The following is a 20,233-nucleotide window of genomic DNA, read 5'->3' as shown; positions in this document are numbered from 1 at the left end:
CTGGTTGAGAAATAAATATTCTCAGGTCACTGGGAATACCATGTTCTTCTTTGTAACTGTGCTACGGGATCTTTCACATCTGCCTGAAAGGGCAGGCAGAGTTAAAAATTATAAGTTCATCAAAAACAGCTAGCATAAACTTGTGAAAGACTCTGATTAAAGGTCATTGACATTAAATAATATGTCAGATGCTTTGAGATTTGCTGAGCTTTTCCAGCATTTTGTGTTTAATTATGAATTTGTGAAAGAAGGTCATGCTTGACAAATCTGCTAAAGTTTTTGAAGAGATGACTAAAGTAGTAGATTTAGATTCCCTTCCAGAAGGTGTTCAGTAAAATGTAAGTTAAAGTTTAAGCTAATATAATTGATATCGAGGTTGGCTGAGTGGCAGTAGACAAAGTAACAAAGGCAGTTAAGTTCTCTCATTGGGAAAATATAACTAGCAATGTCTCAGAAATCAGAGCTCAATTTTGGACCTCAGCTATTCACTTCCGTCACCAGCAGCTCAGTTAATGGGATAAAAAGGAACATAGCCAAGTTTACCAATGACAAAGATTGGAAGTATAATTAAGGAGCATATAATTACAATGATGGATTAACAAACATATGAATGGGCTGTAGTGATTAGGTTTCATAGAGTCATAGAGATGTACAGCATGGAAACAGACCCTTCGGTCCAACATGTCCATGCTGACCAGATATCCCAACCCAATCTAGTCCTACCTGCCAGCACCTGGCCCATCTCCCTCCAAACCCTTCCTATTCATATCACCCCTCAGCCTCCGACGCTCCAGGGAAAACAGCCCCAGCCTGTTCAGTCTCTCCCTATAGCTCAAATCCTCCAACCCTGGTAACATGAGACATCATCTACTTTGGACCCAGAGAAAACATTATAAATGTTTTTATAAATGTTCTTTATAATTGGTGTAACGCTAGAAACACTGGAAGTCCACAGATACTTAAAGATTGATGTCCATAGTTCATTAATATTTCATAGAGAGGTACAAAAATAATCAAATGGCTAAAAGAATGCTGGGTTTTAAATCTTAGGGCCAAAATACAAAGGGTTAGAGCTCATAATAAAGCTATATAATGGTATACTGTGGGCAGTCTGGGCACAGCACCTTAGCAAAGATGCACTGCAGTGTAGCACAGAATGATCCTAGACTCCAAGGGTTCTGATTCCACATATGAGGGAGTTCACAACATCTCTATTACTCTATAAATGGGGTTTGGGGTTGGGGCTGGGGCAGGGTAGGGGGAAGGTGGTGGTAGAACGAGGATAGACTAAATACACTTACAAAGCAAAAGAATATAGCCACAATGTAGCGTTACTATTTTGGTAACAAAACACAGAGTTGCACAGAAAGGGACAAATAGTTAAAAAAAGGAGCAAACAGGTTCAAAAGAGGAAAAAAAGGCAAGATTAACGTCTGGTCCCAGGGTAGGGGGAAGGTGGTGGTAGAACGAGGATAGAATAAATACACTTACAAAGCAAAAGAATATAGCCACAATGTAGCGTTACTATTTTGGTAACGAAACACAGAGTTGCACAGAAAGGGACAGAAAGGGACAAATAGTTAAAAAAAGGAGCAAACAGGTTCAAAAGAGGAAGAAAAGGCAAGATTAACGTCTGGTCCACTCCTACTCCGCTCCCCATAGCCCCATGGCACCTTCCAATGCAATGGCAAAAGGGGAACACCTACCCTTTTTTACATTCTCCCTCCTCACCATCCAAGGTCCCATACACAGCTTCCAGGTGAAGCTGCACTTTACCTGCACTTCACTCAATCTAGTCTACTGTATTCACTGCTCGCAATGTGGTCTCCTCTACACTGGGGAGACAAAATGCAGACTGGATGACTGTTTTGAACACTTGAGCATTCAGATGCCTGCCACTTTAACATACCATCATGTTCCCTGGCCAATATCTCTGCAGTGCTTCAACAAGGCTCAGCACAAGCTGGAAGAACAGCATCTCATTTTCCACTTGAGAACCCTGCAGCCTTCAGGGCTCACTATTATGGTCAATAGTTTTAGGGAGTGATTATCTACTTCCATGTCCTTCTCCTGCCCCCGCACCCCAAACTGTGTCATCACATTGTTTGAAGAAAATATATTGGATGCGATGACAGCAACTTATGGTTCCCTTTCATAGCTTTTCTTTCTCCCTGGCTCACTACTCACCATTCCTTGATCTGCTCAACTTCTGTTCTCTCTCTCTGGCTCCATCTCCACCTTTCATTTACTTCCCCCTCCTAATCATTCACTGTTTTCAGCATATATACTGCTTTCTCCTAGCTACAATCAGTTCTGAAGAATCGTCACTGGAACCAAAATTATGATTCTTCTTTCTCTCCACAGATGCTGCCAGACCTGCTAAGCCTTTCCACAAATTTCAGTTCCAGATTTCCAGCATTTGCAGTTGTTCATTTGTTGTTAAGATTAATGACTCTTTATTTAAACATGCATAGTATTTGGGGGAAGAAAAATTGAATTAATTGAACAAATAAATGCTGATGTGTATGATCTCATAGCCATTATGAAGACATGGGTGCAAGGTGATCAAAACTGGGAACTAAATATACAGGATTATATGACTTATTGATAGGATAGGCAGGAAGGGAAGGGTCTGGATCAGTGGTGCTGCAAGAGCACAGCAATTCAGGCAGCATCCGACGAGCAGCAAAATCGACGTTTCGGGCAAAAGCCCTTCATCAGGAACAAAGGCAGAGCCTGAAGCGTTCCTGATGAAGGGCTTTTGCCCGAAACGTCGATTTTGCTGCTCATCGGATGCTGCCTGAATTGCTGTGCTCTTCCAGCACCACTGATCCAGAATCTGGTTTCCAGCATCTGCAGTCATTGTTTTTACCAGGAAGGGAAGGGTGGTGGTAGCTTTGTTGATAGGAAATGGAATAATTACGTTAGCAAGAAATTATCTTAGGTAGGATGATACAGAATCCATATGAGTCAATGTAGTAATTAAAAGGATGAATATGACACTATTGGGAATAGTTTATATACCTCTTAATAGTAGCTGTTCTGTTGGACAGAAACGAAAGTGACATAATGAGAGTATGGAGAAAGGAAGCACACTAACCATGGGTGACTTGAATCTTCATGCAGATTGGGAACATCAAATTAGACAGAGGTAGCCACTGGGAAGAGTTTATTGAATGTAAACAGGACTCTGTGTGGAGGGTTGGTAAGGTAGGGTTTTTAAAATCTCTTTTGGCAACTTAAAGCAAATGAAATGGAACCTAGGGTAGTTGCACACTCCTCTTGCAGAATGTGGGAGGTAAGGGTCACCACTACTGACCCTGCTGACTTCACCTGCAAGAAGTGCACCCAACTCCAGCTCCTCACAGACAGCATTAGTGAAGTGGCGCTGGATAAACCTCTGATTATTCGGGAGGCTGAGGGGGTGATAGAGAGGTAGTCACACCTAAGTTACAGGATAAAGGTAGCTGGATGACTGTCAGGAGAGGGAAATGGAATAGGCAGTCAGTGTAGGCATCCCCTGTCGCTGTTCCCCTTAATAATAAGTATCCCATTTTGGATACTGTTAGGGGGGGATGACCTACCAGGGGGAAACCACGGTGGCCAGGTCTCTGGCACTGAACCTGGCTCTGTAGCTCAGAAGGGAAGCCGGAAGAATATGATAGCGATCATGATAGGAGATACAAGAGATAGGAGGAACAGACAGGAGATTCTGTGGTCATGAACAAGACTCCCGGATGGTACGTTCCCTTCGGGTGCCAGGGTCTGGGATGTCTCGGATCGAGTCTACAGGATTCTTAAGGGGGAGGACGAGCAGCCAGTAGTCATGGTACACATCAGTACCAATGACATAGCTAGGAAAAGGGATGTGGACATGAAAAGTGAATATAGGTAGATTGGAAGCTAAAAGGCAGGACGAGCAGAGTAGTAATCTCAGGATTAGAGTGGTGCTGGAAAAGCACAGGTCAGGCAGCATCCGAGGAGCATGAAAATCGACGTTTCGGGCAAAAGCCCTTAATCCACAATTCCTGAAGGGCTTTTGCCCAAAATGGCGATTTTCCTGCTCCTTGGATGCTGCATGACCTGCTGTGCTTTTCCAGTACCACTCTAATCTTGAACTCTAGCATCTGCAGTACCCACTTCCGCCTACTAATCTCAGGATTGCAACTGATGACATGGGCTACTGAAGCTAGGAACATAGAGTGAGTGCAGCTGAACACGTGGTTGCAGAGCTGGTGTAGTAGGGAGGGCTTCAGATACATGGAACATTGAGATACGTTCTGGGTAAGGTGATACCTGTACAAGGAGGACGTGTTGCACCTGAACTGGAGGGGCACCAATATGTTGGACGGGAGGTTTGCTAGACCTCTTCGGGAGGGTTTAAACTACTTTAGCAGGGGGATGGGAACTGGAACTATGGATCAGAGGATGGGGAGCTGGTGAACAGGGAAATACAGCTTGCAGAGAATCTGTGAGGAAGGACAGACAGTTGATAGGGCAAAGTTGCCATCAGTGTGATGGTTGAAGTGTGTCTATTTTAATGCACGAATAATGGTGTTGAACTTAAGAGCATGGATCAGTACTTGGAGCTATGATGTTCTCTTCGAGGAGAAAGTGAGTCTGCAGATGCTGGAGATCAAAGTTGAATGTGCCCGAAACGTCGAATCTCCTGTTCCCTGGATGCTGCCTGACCTGCTGTGCTGTTCCAGCAATAAAGTTTCAGCTATGATGTTCTGGCCATTTTGTAGACTTGGATATCATAGGGACAAGAATGGTTGTTGGATGTTCCGGGGTTTAGATGTTTCAAATGGAATAGGGAGGGAGGTAAAAGAGGGTGGAGGAGTGGCACTGCTAATCAGGGATAGTATAACAGCTGCAGAAAGGGAGGTCGTCAAGGAGGGTTTGTCTACTGAGTCATTATGGGTAGAAGTCAGAAACAAGAAAGAAGCAGTCACACTATTGAGAGTTTCTATAGACTCCCCCCACCCCCCCCAAAAAAAAACACCCAATAGCAACAGAGACACAGAGGAACAGATTGGAAGGCACATTTTGGAAAGGTGCCAAAGTAACAGGGTTGTTGCCTTGGGCGACTTCAACTTCCCTAATATTGACTGGAACCTCCTTAGTGCAAATAGTTTGGATGGAGCAGACTGTGTCAGGTGTATCCAGGAAGGAGTCCTGACTCAATATGTAGATAGGCTGACTAGAGGGAGGCCATATTGAATTTGATGTTTAACAATGAACAAGGTCAAGTGTTAGATCTCTCGATGGGACAGCATTTCAGTGATAGTGCTCACAATTCCCTGACCTTTACTATACTCATGGAGATGGATAGGAGCAGACAGTATGGGAAAGTATTTAACTGGGGGGAGGGGGCATTACAATGCTAGTAGGCTGGAGCTGTGGAGCATAAATTAGGAACAGATATTCTCAGAGAAATGCACAACAGAAATGTGGAGGTTATTTAGGAAACATTTGCTGCAAGTGCTGGATAGGTTTGTCCCACTGAGGCAAGAAAGGGTTGGTAGAGTGAAGGAACCTTTGATGACAATGATTGTGGAATATCTAGTCAAGAGGAAGAAGGAAACTTACATAAAAGGTTGAGGAAGCAAGGATCAGACAGGGCTCCAGAGGGTTACAAGGTAGCTAGGAAGGAACTGATGAATGGACTGAGGAGAGCTAGGACGAGGCATGAAAAAGCCTTGGCAGGTTGGATTAAGAAAAACCCCAAGGCATTCTACACTTCTGTGAAGAAAAAGAGGGTGGCCAGAGTGAGGGTAGGGCCAATCAGGGATAGTGGAGGGAACTTATGCCTGGAGTCGGAGATGGTATGGGAGGGTCCTTAATGAATACTTTGCTTCAGTATTCACTAGTGAAAGGGACCTTGTCGTTTATGAGGACAGGATGAAACAGGCTGATACGTGCAAAAAAGGTTGCTGTTATAGACGAGGATGTGCTGGAAATTTTGAAAAACATGAGGATAGATAAATACCTTGGGTCAGACAGGATATACCCAAGGTTACTACAGAAAGCGAGGGAAGGGATTGTTGCACCTTTGGCGATGATCTTTGCATCCTCACTGTCCACTGGAGTACTGCCAGATAATTGGAGTGTGTTAAATGTTATTCAAGAAAGGGAATAGGAATAACCCTGGGAATTACAGACCAGGCAGTCTTACATCAGTAGTGGGCACATTATTGGAGAGGATTCTGAGAGACAGGATTTATATTTATTTGGAGAAGCATAGCTTGATTAGAGATAGTCAGCATGACTTTGTGAGGGGCAGGTCATGCCTCACAAACCTTATTGAATTCTTTGAGGGTGTGACAAAACACATTGATGAAGGTAGAGCAGTGGATGGACTGTACATGGATTTTAGCAAAGCGTTTGATAAGGTTCCCCATGGTAGACGCATTCAGAAAGTAAGGAGGCATGGGATACAGGGAAAACTGGCTGTCTGGCTACAGAATTGGCTGGCCCAAAGAAGGTGGAAGGTGTTTCCACAGGGATCTGTTCTGGGTACTCTGCTCTTTGTGATTTTTATAAATGACTTGGATGAGGAAGTGGAAGGGTGGGTTAGTAAGTTTGCTGATGACACATAGGTTGGTGGAGTCGTGGACAGTATGGAGAGCTGTTGTAGGTTGCAACGGGACATTGACAGGATGCAAAGCTGGGTTGAGAAGTGGCAAATGGAGTTCAAACTGGCAAAGTGTGAAGTGATTCATTTTGGAAGGTTGAATTTGAATGCAGATTACAGGGTTAAAGTCAGGATTCTTGGCAGTGTGCAGGAACAGAGGGATCTTGGAGTCCACATCCACAGATCCCTCCAAGTTGCTACCCAAGTTGGTCAGTTTGTTAAGAAGGCATATAGCGTGTTGGCTTTTATTAGCAGGGGGATTGAGTTTAAGAACAGTGAGGTTATGCTGTAGTTCTATAAAGCCCTGGTTAGACGACACTTGGAATAGTGTGTTCAGTTCTGGTTGCCTCATTATAGGATGTGGAATCTTTAGACAGGGTGCAGAGGAAATTTAACAGGATGCTGCCTGGACTGGAGGGCATGTCTTATGAAGAAAGGTTGAAGGAGCTATGGCTTTTCTCATGGGAATGAAGAAGGATGAGAGGTCACTTGATAGAGATGTACAAGATGATGAAAGGCATAGATAGAGTGGATAGCCAGAATTTTTTCCCAGGGCGGAAATGGCTGTTATGAGGAGGCATAATTTTAACGTGATTGGAGGAAGATTTAGGGGAGATATCAGAGGTAGGTTCTTCACACAGAGTGTAGTGGGTGTGTAGAATGCGTTGCCAGCAGTATTAGTTGAGTCTGATACATTAGGAACATTAAAGTGACTCTTGGATAGGGACATGGATGATAGCAAAATGTAGGGTAGGTAGGTTAGTTTGATCTTAGAGTAGGATAAAAGGTTGGCACGACATTAAGGGCCGAAGGGCTTGTACTGTTTTATGTTCTACGTATTTGGGACAATCTCCTGCAACAGTGTGCTATGGATCCAACCAGGCATCAGACTACTTTGGATTGTTAGTTTGTACTAAGGCAAGCTTAATTTTTAAAAGACTGAGAGGTGATTTTACTGAAATAAGAGGGTGTGACAGGATTGATTGGCATGTGGCCTGACAAATAAAAGAGGTGCCAAACACACACACATGTTTTTGGCCTTATAGAGATGAGCTCAGTATTTCCAGAAGCATTATCTTCAAAGAAAACCCAAGTACTTGTGCTTGAAGCTGTTTGCTTGGACATAGTGTAGCAAGGGCACATGGACATAGAAAAACAAGATAACTGACACTTGATGTGGTATATTGGCCAGGGATTAATAACTAGATTGAAAAGTTAGTGAGGGTGAGAAGTATGCTGGAGCTACAGGCTGGAGCTACAGGCCACAGCAACAGAGAGAACCTCTACACCAACGTAAGATTCCATCAGTCCAAAGTCACCATTGATCTCTCTATCCTGAATGGCAATGTTTTAATCTTAGTTAAAGATCACTTCAAGCATGTCCGTGGCAGAAATATTGAGTGCCACTTTCAGTCCATCTGTGCACCTAAATTTCTGAAATGGGCCACAGTACACGGGCAGAGCTTTCACAGGAGTGTGCATCAAATGGGGTGTGAACCATATGACATTCTATCACATTATATCAAACCAAACAGTCCACTGAGTGAAAGCTTTGCACTTCAACTCATTCATTCTGAAGTTCAATACAATGAAACAAGATTTTCATGTTGCCACATTACACCTGACAGCTACATCTGTGGTGTGAGGTCACCATCATCATGCACATATCATGAGATTGATATTGCCAAGCCATCACTCATCCAAATTCTCCTAGATGCATCACACATCTTGACAATAAAGGGAGGATGAAGATGGTGCAAGACTAGCATCCAGGCGTGGATCATCTCAACCAAACATAGAACAAACACCGGAGTCACATATCCTACAACAGGAACATGGTTAACTGCAGAGTTTCGAAAGTGTAAAGCGAGCCCAGGTCTTATAATCATGACACCTAATAAAGCAATACTGAGGAGGAACAGAAGCGAGCTCAAGGAAGCGTACAATGCATCAATTGCATGCAGGGAAGATTAAATTACACACCAAGACAACAAAAGTGTAATGGAACAACAGGGCAATAAATCAATATACTGATGACACGCCTGTAAAACAATACAAGGTAAACCAGGGACAAAGCTCATATTTTTAAAAAGGTTACCCCCAAACTAGATCTAAATGAGTCATCAAACCACCGAAACAATAAATGGATTCTTTCTCAGTTCTGAGAAAGGATCACTGGACCAAAACCGTTAACTTTGATTTGTCTCCACAGACGCTGTCAGACCTGCTGAGCTTTTCCAGCAATTTCTGTTTGTGCTGTGAATGGATTCTTAGAGTTCTATACCCATACATTTTCTCATCCCTATGTTTGTACAACATCTTTTCAATTGTAGCATACAAGAACTATCTTTAGGGAAAAAAAGGTGGAAATTGTGTTATCACCATTGGAGTGATATTGCTTTAACAGATCAATACGTACATGAGCTAAGTGCTTGGATGTTGTTACATGACCAAAGTGTGTCTGCACTGTAGCATGAGGCATCAGCTGTGGCTGGAGATTACTTTGTATGGTATACCTGAAAATAAACCCACAGAGATTTTCAACTAAATGGAATCCACATAGCTGATTTGTATTATGCTTAGATAATACCAGATTATTGTTATTATTGAGACAGGCAGCAATATGAAGGAAAGACTGCAATCAGTTAGCCATGATCCAATTGAATGTTGGATCATGTTCAAGACCAAATGGTCTGCGCCTGCTTCTGTTCATCATGTTCTTATGTCATGTCCTCTTCCTGCCTTAAATATTCCACAAACAAAGATGAAAATGGAGTGCAGAGCTTTTGCAGCAGGTGTCCCTCTGCAGCCCTTTCCACTGCCCACAATCCACTGCCATGATCTCGGAATTTTGGGGATTTTGCCAGTGGACAGGATGAGGTCTGAGGCTGTAGTGGGCACATTTTTAGTGTAACCAGGTAGGTCAATGGAAAACATAGCATATGTCTTGGCAATGGCAGAGAATCTCCACAGAGCAAAATGGCGTCTTTGAGAGATGTGATCGGTCATGAAGAGGATAAATCTAAGGAATAATCTTAAGACACAGGAAGGAAGATGGAATAAAATTACATTCACCCTCCTTCCCACTACCTTCAGGCTTCTCCAGCTGCTGGCATAATCTCTGCAACCCTCAACACTGCTCCTGTTCTAGCCAACATCCCTACTTCCAGATCCTATCAGAGGAGGAGGATACCTGAACTGCTCAAGTATGTCCAGGTCAAGAAATTTGAAAGAACAACACTAATTCCTTATTGTCAGTCGCACACCTGAAATGCACTACAACCATGACACCTGGCAGAACAGTAACTGGCCCGTTATCAATACTTTGCATGAGAGTAACGAGCGTTGGAGCTGACATTCCTGGATTGTGAAGGGTCATAAGGTGGATTTTCTGAGGGCACTCAATGAGAAAAATTCGGCCATAAGTTTTGAAATAAGTGATTGACAAGGGTTTCTGTGCAGTTCCTGTGCATTGTTTGTCTGCCTGCCTATGTTTGTGTGCGCGCGTTGCGATTGTGCACATGCAGTGTACAGTGTACTCAAATACTTTGAACTATTTCATTGAGTGTGATGCACTTTGAGATATATTTGAGAGGTGACAAGATGCCACACATAAACAAGTCATCTTTCATAGCCTAATAATTGATTTCCCACCGGCAAGACTTTTGTAAAAAGTACAAAGAAGTTCATGAAACATTGCTGTTATATTTTGAGTAAAAATCTCAAAACATGCCCCTATTTATAAAAGGAGAAGTGCTGGCAATACTGAGCAGATCAGGCAGCGGCAATTCAATTGATGTTCTATAGAATGGATCCATGAAGTGTGTTGCATTACATCGCCCTCCAATGGCGTCATCTAAAATTTTAATTCTGCTCAGTTTGCACTGTCCACACAGTGGCTGAAAAGCCCAGTAGCCAGGGCCAGACAGCTGTGCACACCTTTGGCATAACTCATGTTGCTGCTGTACCCATGTACAACACTTGTATGATGCAAAATTCTGACAAAAATGAAAGGGGTTTTCTCTCGCATCTTGCAAAGCAATGTTTGTCGGTACTACTTAAGTGATAGGCAATTGACAATTCAACTGCTGGCCTCTCCATAGATATACCAAACATTGCAATGTTTAACACTTTAATACTATCCAGTCTTTAGCATTGCATTAGAAAGACTTCTTTCACAAGTTTACTGTGTCTCCAGGTGTTGCACAGCCAATCAAGTACTTTGGAAGAATAGGCAACTCTTGTACCCGAAGAAATATGGTGCCAATCTTCATATTGGAAGATATAACAACAGTAATGAAATAATGGTCAGACTATGCCTTTTTTTGAGGTATGAGTTTGAGGAATAAGTATTGGCCATGGCATTGGGGAAACTCCCCTGTTCTTCATATAGTGTCATAGAATCTTTTACATCCACCTGAGGGAGCAAACTGCACCTCAGTGTAATGCTCCACGTGAAAGACAGCACCACAAATATTGCAGCAGTGCAGTGTCAACCCACTTGAACCCACAACCCTCTTACTCAGAGATGAGAGTGCTATCAATGGGACCAGTTAATGCCAAACTGACACACATCAAGGAATCCCATATAAGTACAGACACATCCCCAGGAACAGCCATGAAAATACTGATGCATTCATGGGATCACCATAGAAACATACACACTCCCAGAACTCCATCAAATATGAATATATCCTAAGGTAGTTGAGTTGAATAATGTCACCCTCCAGAGGAAAGATTTCTAAACGCAGACAGAGTCCTCCTGAGAGGTAATGTTACCAAACCACAGATCCTGCTATTTTTAATTATAGAGTTGAGCTGTGAAATAACTCCAGAGGGCGGTATCCTGTCACTAACTTACCCTTTATTTACACGTGCATAGTACTTGACACAGGTCCGGTTTTCTCAGAGTCAACTTTCAGAGTGAACAGAACCTTGGACAGTCTGATTATATCTGTCTGCTAGGGGTCCCTGATTGGTGCTGTTAATCTGGTCCAATTGGGGAACTCATTCTATGGGGTTCACCTGGCTGACCTTGTTGCTACAAGTTAAGTCAATAGAGTTGAGTTAGTCAATACATTCTGGAGACCTCATCACAGACCATTATGGGAATTTCAAGTTGAAAAGAAAACCACAGATAGTGTTCAATCGTCATGGTATCAGTGATTTGCGATAAAGTTTATGTTTGAACTGTACACAGCTGTTTTGTTCTTCACCTTGCAAAGTGATGAGGTCAACTACAGCGTATTTTACAATATACCAATTAAATCTTCAAAGAAGCAGCGACTGAATTAGTGCAAAGCTCAGGTGAAGCAATGCAAGGTAAAGATTTCAGTCTACGTGTGAAGAAGAATCTCATTCGAAAATGGAATATTGCTGTAAATTGTGTTCAGTAAGAGATGTGATAACTCAAGAAGTTGAGACCAGCAGTTGATTAAAGAGGGAGCATGTAGTGCAGGTCAAGGTGACTTTATGGAAATAGGCACCTTAGGCCAACAGGTAATGAAGTAGGCGAAAGTGAGGATTGCCCCGATGCTGGAGATTAGAGTTCAGAGTGTGGTGCTGGAAATGCACAGCAGGTCAGGCAGCATCTGAGGAGCAGGAGAGTCAATGTTTCGGGCAAAAGCCCTTCATCCAAATGAAGGGCTCATTCCTGACGAAGAGATTTTGCCCGAAATGTCGACTCTCCTGCTCCTCAGCTGCTGCCTGACCTACGGTACTTTTCCAGCACCACACTCTCGATAGATAATGAAGCTGATTCCCTGAAATGGAAACTCTAGTACCAATTGCACATGGCAATCAATCAGTAGAAATTATACATGAGACATGGTTGTTTTCATTCTGTGAACAGGGAGATTGGGGGCACTGTTTTGAAAATGCTCAACACTATATTTCATGTTTGTTTTTTGTAATAGTCACCTTGTGGTAAGGTAACTGATGAAACCTTCAGTCGCAAGATTCCCAGAGAGAATGAGAGGGTACTAAATTAGGAGCACAGCTGCGACAGTTCCAGGCATTGGGCTAGTGTGGCATGAATGTGCCTTCAGTTACATGAATATGATGGCGTTCAGTGGGTGCTATAGCAGTAATGAATTTCAAAGCCAGGCTTTCAATACACTAATCAGTTCTTCAACTGGTTGCTATAAGAACCCAGAATGAAAGGAAAGGGAAAGAGAAAGTGAGAGCGCAGTGGTGAGGATTTATAAAGCAATAATGGAAGCACTCTCAGTGCAGCTGATCACATTAGCAGAAAGCCTGGGGCTCAGTATATTGTTTATAATCTATCAGAAGTTGAGATGCTACATCTTCTGCTTCTGCTGGAAAACACAGAACTGAAAACAGATTGTGAAACTTCCAGTATGGCAAACATCAGGCACTGAATCTATCAGATGAGACCCTGAAGTAGATGAAGCCAAATAAGCACGTTACCAATACTGGATAGTTCCTAAAGCCTATAACTCTCCCTCTTTTTAGATCTGGACATCAATAATCCCTGGTCAAATAGCCTCCCATCCTCCAGCCTCTCTAAATACTAGCATGGCCAGACCTCTATCCTTCATTCCACCATCAACACTTTGGTCCCTTCAAAGCCCACTTGCTACAGCGCCCTTCATAAAACCGGTGTCTCTTATCATCTCTCTGTCTCGCAATCTTAAAAATCTTGAATTCTAGCTTTTTCACTGACCTCCCATGTGCCAGTTCTAATCTCTCACTCTTCACACAAGACGGATTTTCCTTACCCTTTGTGAAGGAACTGTTTAATAAACACACTCCATTATTGATCCACTCTACCTAGGCTCACACTCAAAGAATGTGGGAAGGAACTGCCATACACCTCATATCTAGACCTCAACAACAAGCAGCTGCTAGAGGACAAAAACATGCATCTTTCATCAAGAAAGTAAAAATTTGCAGTACCTTAGGGAAAGAGCAGAAGGACATAATTAATTTGATTCCCCTTTAAAAGAGTTTATACCTGAACAGTTTCCTTTTGTTCCATATCAAAATCTCTGAACTGGAATGAAAGGAGAAACAGAGAGAAAGAATGGTGAACAGACTATCCTTTTGATAGTCTGAAGACCAGGAGCTTATGAGGCATTAAGGTGACAAAAATCCTAGGAGGTGACCCACAGAGAAAATGTTGCATTGTAAATGCAATCGAAGAAAGCACTTTTAGTAAAATGCAATCCAAAGATTATACTCGCCGATAACTGATGATGCAAACTGTGCATTACGATGCAGACATTTAGGTCTTGTAACATACATAAACTGCAACGGTGCTGCATTGCTCACAACACACACTTTATAAAGAACTAGTATAAATATAACAGGAAGTAGGAATCAAGATGATTGATAGATACCTTTTTAACAAGAATGGTATGTGAAATCTGTGGCTACAAATATCCAAACCACATTCAAGATTCTCTGCACATGCAGAGGATTTAGCTCTTACAAAAATTAGGTGAGTCTAGCTGAGAATTAAAATGAAAACTATAAATCAAATTAAAAGCTGTAGAGGGTAGTAACGAAACCAACAATAACTTGCATCTTCTAACATCTTTAATGTATATTAAGGTGCTTTTCAGCAAAAAGGATTGGTAGTTATTAAGAAGCAGTCTGGTTTATGGAGTGAAGGAAATCAATGACATGCAAGAGGAGAGAACAGGAGGAGTCCACAGACCATAGAGGGACTAATTCTGGAGAAAAGTGCAAAGATAGGAGAGAGGAAAGATCATGGAGGAATTTGGAAATAATAATTGAATTTTAAAATCAAAAAGTTGAGTGAATGGGACCAATGTAGGTCAGTAAGTACAGGGGTGATAGGTGAATGAGCATCTAAGTGAGTAGTGCTGGATTTGGTAAAATTGATCTGTTTTCTGTTGACAATGCTGAGGTACATTGTTCCTGTTCATGCAGTTTGCTGCAATTCCTATAAAGGGACGGTAGAGGGAGTCAGTAGCCCAGTTTGTATCCAGAACACTGCTTTACACAAAGGGAAAGGAATGACAACAAGCAAGAACTGCTACCGAACAGAAAAAAAGTGTGGATGCTAGAAATCAGAAACAAAAACAAAAATGACTGAAAAAATTCAACAAATCTGGCAGCATCTCATTGTTCCTGTTCATGCAGTTTGCTGCAATTCCTATAAAGGGACGGTAGAGGGAGTCAGTAGCCCAGTTTGTATCCAGAACACTGCTTTACACAAAGGGAAAGAAATGACAACAAGCAAGAACTGCTACCGAACAGAAAAAACAGTGTGGATGCTAGAAATCAGAAACAAAAACAAAAATGACTGGAAAAATTCAACAAATCTGGCAGCATCTGTGAAGAGAAAGGAGAGTGAACACTTCAGGTCCAGTGACCATTCTTTAGAACTCAGTTCTAGGCTTAGCCTGACTGTAACCCCTTTAAAAGGCAGAGGCTGGAATTAATGAAACAAACAGAACAATTTACTTTTGTCTTGATGCAGGTTACATCTACACCTCCCCCTAAAACTATCCACTGTCCCTGGGCTCAATCCCATAGTACCTAATGCCGTTCACATGACCTCTGATAGTTATGTCAATGTGGGGATGGGGGGGGGGGCTGGAAATCACTGAATCCATTTGTGTCCCTACATCAACCTACTGGTCAGTCATCTTCCCAGGCTGTTCATTCTCCTACTCTCTTGATCGGTGCTGCTAAGAGTTGTATGGAAGAACAGGCAAAGAGCAGAAACACTTGGTTCCAGCTGATTCTTGTTCACTCCTCTCTTGGTGCACTTTCCAAATCCTGAGCAGTAGTACCTACAACACTAAAACACTTGCCCAGAACTTCAAAGTTGTGGACTCATTTATAGCAACCTCTACATTCTCTTACATCACAGAAACTCAAACTTAACATAAGAATGTAACAAATAAGAGCCACCTGGCCCGTCGAGCCTGCTCTGCCATTCAACAATAACATGGCTGATCTTTTTGTGGACTTCGCTCCATTTAACCGCCTGCTCATCATAACCCTTAATTCCATTACTGTTACCTTATGGCACAAGCTGGACATCACCTAATTTAATTAATCTGCTGACTTTTTCTTTGTAACCTTGGCTTCGTGCCTCAGCCATCACCTGGATCTTTCAATAAACGAAACACTGTTAACTGAACACTTCCATGCTGATCTCCCACACACACCCTTTTACCACACTACCAGTGTTAAGGTTTCGTAACAAACAAAATAAAAACATTTTAAACTCAGATTAAAGATTAAAGGAACATCAAGCAACCCGAAGTATTAAAAATCACTGTGCAAGTCTTTCTTTTGCAGATAATCAGAGGAAAAGGCAACAGGTAGTTTGCAAAATGCTGACATCAGGAAAAATTCAATAACAGTAATAGGATAGAGTTTACTACACAGAAATACAAGAACTTCAACCCAATCCTTCTAAAGATCTTTATCAGGACTGGGTTACATCAAGTCCCACTCTTTTATCCACTTTCTGTTCACAAGCACAGCATAGCAATTACCTCAAAATATGAGCATTACACTACAGAAATGTAATAGTAAAGCATTGTGGATGAAGGGCTGGATTTTATGGGCAGGGGCTGGTTTCTGGCCCTGGAGTAGAGGACAGTATTGAACCTGTCCCCATTTGCCCCAGAGCCAATTAACGACCATCAGGTTGCGAATTAGCTTGAGAGGGAGGCCTTCTGCCTGTAACTAGGCTGCAAGTCCTTCCTTCAGGGCTGCTGATGAGTCTGAGTGGGATATTCTTTGGAGAGTTGGTACGGACTTGTTGGACCAAGTGGCTTAATTCCAAACTGTAGGGATTCTATAAAATGTTGCTGAACAATGCTAAGAATTCATCCCATCCAATTACATCAGTGTCTTCATGATAGAAGGAGAGCTGAAGCCCAGGAAGAGTCAGTACCTTCAGGAAAGGAGAGGAGCTGAACCCTAGTGGCAATCAGCATCTTAGTTGGGGGATGGTACAGAGACCTCTACCTCAGAGAAGAGACAGCATCTTCAGTAGGGCAGGTAAGGATGATTATGACATGGACAAAAATCTGACTGCATGCCACTCATCTTTTGGGAAGTGAGGAAATGACATCTAGGAGACCAAGGGCGGTGAGGAAAGAATTAGAGTAGATAGATGTTGCTGTTATACAGCCTGCTGTTTCTTACTCCATAACCATCACTCCCTTGGACAGAAACAAGAGTTGAAGGCCCAGTCAGGACAGGCATTGCTCGGTATGCCTCTTTATTCAATGAAGCTCTACTCTAGAACTTGACAAAGAGAGGTTCTTACTGGAAGGATGGTGGCCTGGAGTCGCCGATGCCGCCAGTCCTCTCAATGGGGGGCGGTAACTCTGACATACTGTCTGCACACTGTGAGCCGCCGTCAGATGCTGAGCCTTCAGCCAGGACCAGCTGTGGAGAAAAATAGAGGCAGAGATTGAGTGGGTGGGGAGGAAGTTGCACACAGGTTACACTTAAGCAAGTGGTGAGGGGAAAGAGGTGGAGAAAGGAGTGTAAACAGGAGGGGAAGACAAACTATGGCCAGGGCAGAGTGATGGCTTTTGGGGGTGGCGGGGGAGAGGAGGGGTGGGGTGGGGGTGGGGAGGGAGAGGAGGGAGCAAGACGAAGACTGTGATGGGGGCAGGGTGGCTGACACCAACTGCGTAGGGACAGCACCAAATAAGCCAACTTAGCATTATGAACCCTGTTTTATAAGTTGTCACCACGTGTTCAGCCAAGAATTTGAACAAGAATTATCTTAACAACAAAGAACTACTAAACTGCTGTGGTGAGAAGACAGAATAGGTACTGACAAACATATTATTTTTCCATTGCTCTATCCCCATGTCATTTCTGTGTCAGGACAATTTAAATTCCATTTATTGATGTACTCTGGTTGTAACTCCTCATGAAGGGAGTCAAGTTGATCTGCATCACTTTCAGCTCCATTATTAGATGACTAGCTGGTGTTACCAAGAGCACAGCACACATTCGCTTTGTGCCCCAGTGTCACCAGGTACAGTCACATCATTTAAATTGGACAGGTACATGAACAGGAGAAAGTAAGGACTGCAGGTGTTGGAGATCAGAGTCGAATGTGTGGTGCTGGAAAAGCACAGCAGGTCAGACAGCATCCAAGGAGCAGCAGATTCGATGTTTCAGGCAAAAGCCCATCATCAGGAATGGTTTAACCTGCATTTAACGCTTCCGTATTCCGCATACAAACCACCATGTGTGTGTGAAAAAGATGTCCTTCAGGTCCCTTTGCGATCCTTCTTCTCTCACCTTAAACCTATGCCCTCTAGTTTTAGACTCCCCAACCCTAGGGAAAAGAGCTTTGCTATTCACCTTATCTATACTTCTCATGATTATATAAACCTAAACATGGTCACCCCTCAACCTGCTGTGCTCCAGTGAGAAATCTGATCCAGCCTCTCCTTATAACTCAAACTCAAACCCTCCATTCCTGGTAACATGCTTGCAAATCTTTTCTGCACCCTCTCCAATTTAATGAAGGGCAACCAGAATTGTACACACTACCCCAAAACTGTCCTCACCAACATCAAGTACAACCTCAACATAACACCCCAACTCCCATATTCAATGGCCTGAGTAATGAAGACAAGTGTGCCACACATCATCTTTGCCAGTGTTTACCTGTGACACAGCTTTCAATAAACTATGAACCTCAAAATCTCTCTGTTCTACAATGCTCCCAAGGGTCTACCATTAACTGTGTAAGTCCTGCCCTTGTCCACATTATCAAATTGCAACACCTTGCATTTATCTAAATTAAGCTCAATCTGTCACTCTTCAGCCCATTTGTCCAATTAATCAAGATACCTTTGTAATCTTAGATAACCTTCCCCACTGTCCACTATACCACCAATTTTGGTGTCATCCACAAACTTACTAACCATGCTTCTTCTAGTCTCATCCAAATTCTTTACATAAAATGACATAAACAGTGGATCCCTGCAGAACACGGCTGACCACAGGCCTCCAAAAAACAACCCTCCTCCACCACCACCTTCTTTCTCCAACCGTCAAGCCAATTTTATATCCAACTGGTAAGCTCTCCCTGAATCCCATGTGATCTAACATTGCTAACCAGTTTACTATGTGGAACCTTGTCAAAGGCTTTACTAAAGTCCATTAAACAACATTTACCACTGACCTCAACTATCTATTTTGGTCACATCGTCAAAAAACTCAATTACATCTGTAAGACATGATTTTCCACACACGTAGCCATGCTTACAATACCTAATCAATTCTTGTCTCTTAAGTGCATGTAAACCCAGTCTTTCAGGATACCCTCCAACAACATACCACTGACATCAGACTCACCAGTCTGTAGTTCCCAGGCTTCTCTTTGCAGCCTTTCTTAAATAAAGGCACAACATTAGCCACCCTTCCAGCACCTCATCTGTGGCTGTAGATGAATCAAATATCTCAGTTAGGGGCCACGCAATTTCTTCCCTAGCTTCCCACAATGTCCTAGGACATATTTAATCAGGTCCCAGAGATTTATCTACCTTTATGTTTTTTCAGATCTCTCGTAATTCCTCTTCTGGAATTTGGACTGTTTTCAGAAGTCAAAAGTTATTTCCCCCGAGTTCCCTAGCTTCCTTGTCTTTCTCCACAGTAAAGATTGACACAAAATATTCATTTAGCATCTCTCCCCTCTCCAGAGGTTCCACATATAGACAACCTTGTCAATCTTTAAGGGCCCTATCTCTCCCTAGTTGTTCTTAATATACTTCTAGAATCTCTGTGAATTATCCTTAACCTTATCTGCTAATGTGGTCTCATGTCCCCTTTTTGCCCTCCTGATGTCCTCCTTAAGAATGCCCCGTTTCCCCTTATTCTCTTCAAGAGATTCACTTGATCCCAGTTGTCTATACCTAATGTATGCCTTCTTCTTACTCTTGACCAGAGCCTCAATATTTCTATTCATCCATTGTTCCCTACTCCTTTCAGCGTTACTCTTCAATCTTACAGGAACATACTGCCCATGAACTTTTCAAAACCTCCCACTTGCCAGTTGTCCCTTTACTTGCAAACAGTTTACTCCAATCAACTTTTAAAAGTTCGTGTCTCATATTGTCAAAATTGGTCTTACTCCAATTTTGAACATTAACTTTTATACAAGGCCCATCCGTTTTGACTGGTAGCTCTAGACCTATACACCAGTTTGTCAGAAGGGGAAACTGCAGAATATGAAACTGTTAAGAAGCAAATCTCATGTTTATGAGCTTTTCACTAATAGTCATGAATTAAAATGCAGGACTACGAGAAAGAAACCTAGTCAGGAGTTTGTAGAATTTGCAAAAGAAAAATTAAATGCTGAGGGATCCGTGGTTTTGATCATTGAAGTTAGAAAAAGTGTTTGAGAACGTAGGAGAAATCATGATTATGGAAGATTTCAGAAGCCAGTAACTGTAAGACTTATTTAACATCAAGTAACAAAGGTCTAAGAAGCAGCAGCAGTTTTGTTAGATATCGATGATATCTCACAGTTACATGTGGGGATGTTTCCACGAGTGAGAGAGACTAGGACCCAACGGTACAGCCTCATAGGGACAATCCTTTAGAACTGAA

General features: G+C 42.5%; 1 protein-coding gene across 3 annotated transcripts in view; it reads right to left on the bottom strand.

Moving 5' to 3' along the window:
* LOC122540344 (segment polarity protein dishevelled homolog DVL-1-like) overlaps positions 1-20,233 on the bottom strand; it is a 125,478-nt gene that overhangs the window by 57,789 nt on the left and 47,456 nt on the right. For all 3 annotated transcript variants that reach the window (XM_043675922.1, XM_043675923.1, XM_043675924.1), the window contains one exon: positions 16,920-17,041. In XM_043675922.1, the coding sequence (XP_043531857.1) occupies positions 16,920-17,041 (122 nt within the window). The remainder of the gene's footprint in view (positions 1-16,919; positions 17,042-20,233) is intronic.

This window comes from Chiloscyllium plagiosum, chromosome 34, assembly GCF_004010195.1.
Source record: "Chiloscyllium plagiosum isolate BGI_BamShark_2017 chromosome 34, ASM401019v2, whole genome shotgun sequence".
Classification (NCBI taxonomy): domain Eukaryota; kingdom Metazoa; phylum Chordata; class Chondrichthyes; order Orectolobiformes; family Hemiscylliidae; genus Chiloscyllium; species Chiloscyllium plagiosum.
The sequence above is the reverse complement of the archived record's forward strand: the minus strand, read 5'-3'. Positions and strand labels throughout refer to the sequence as shown.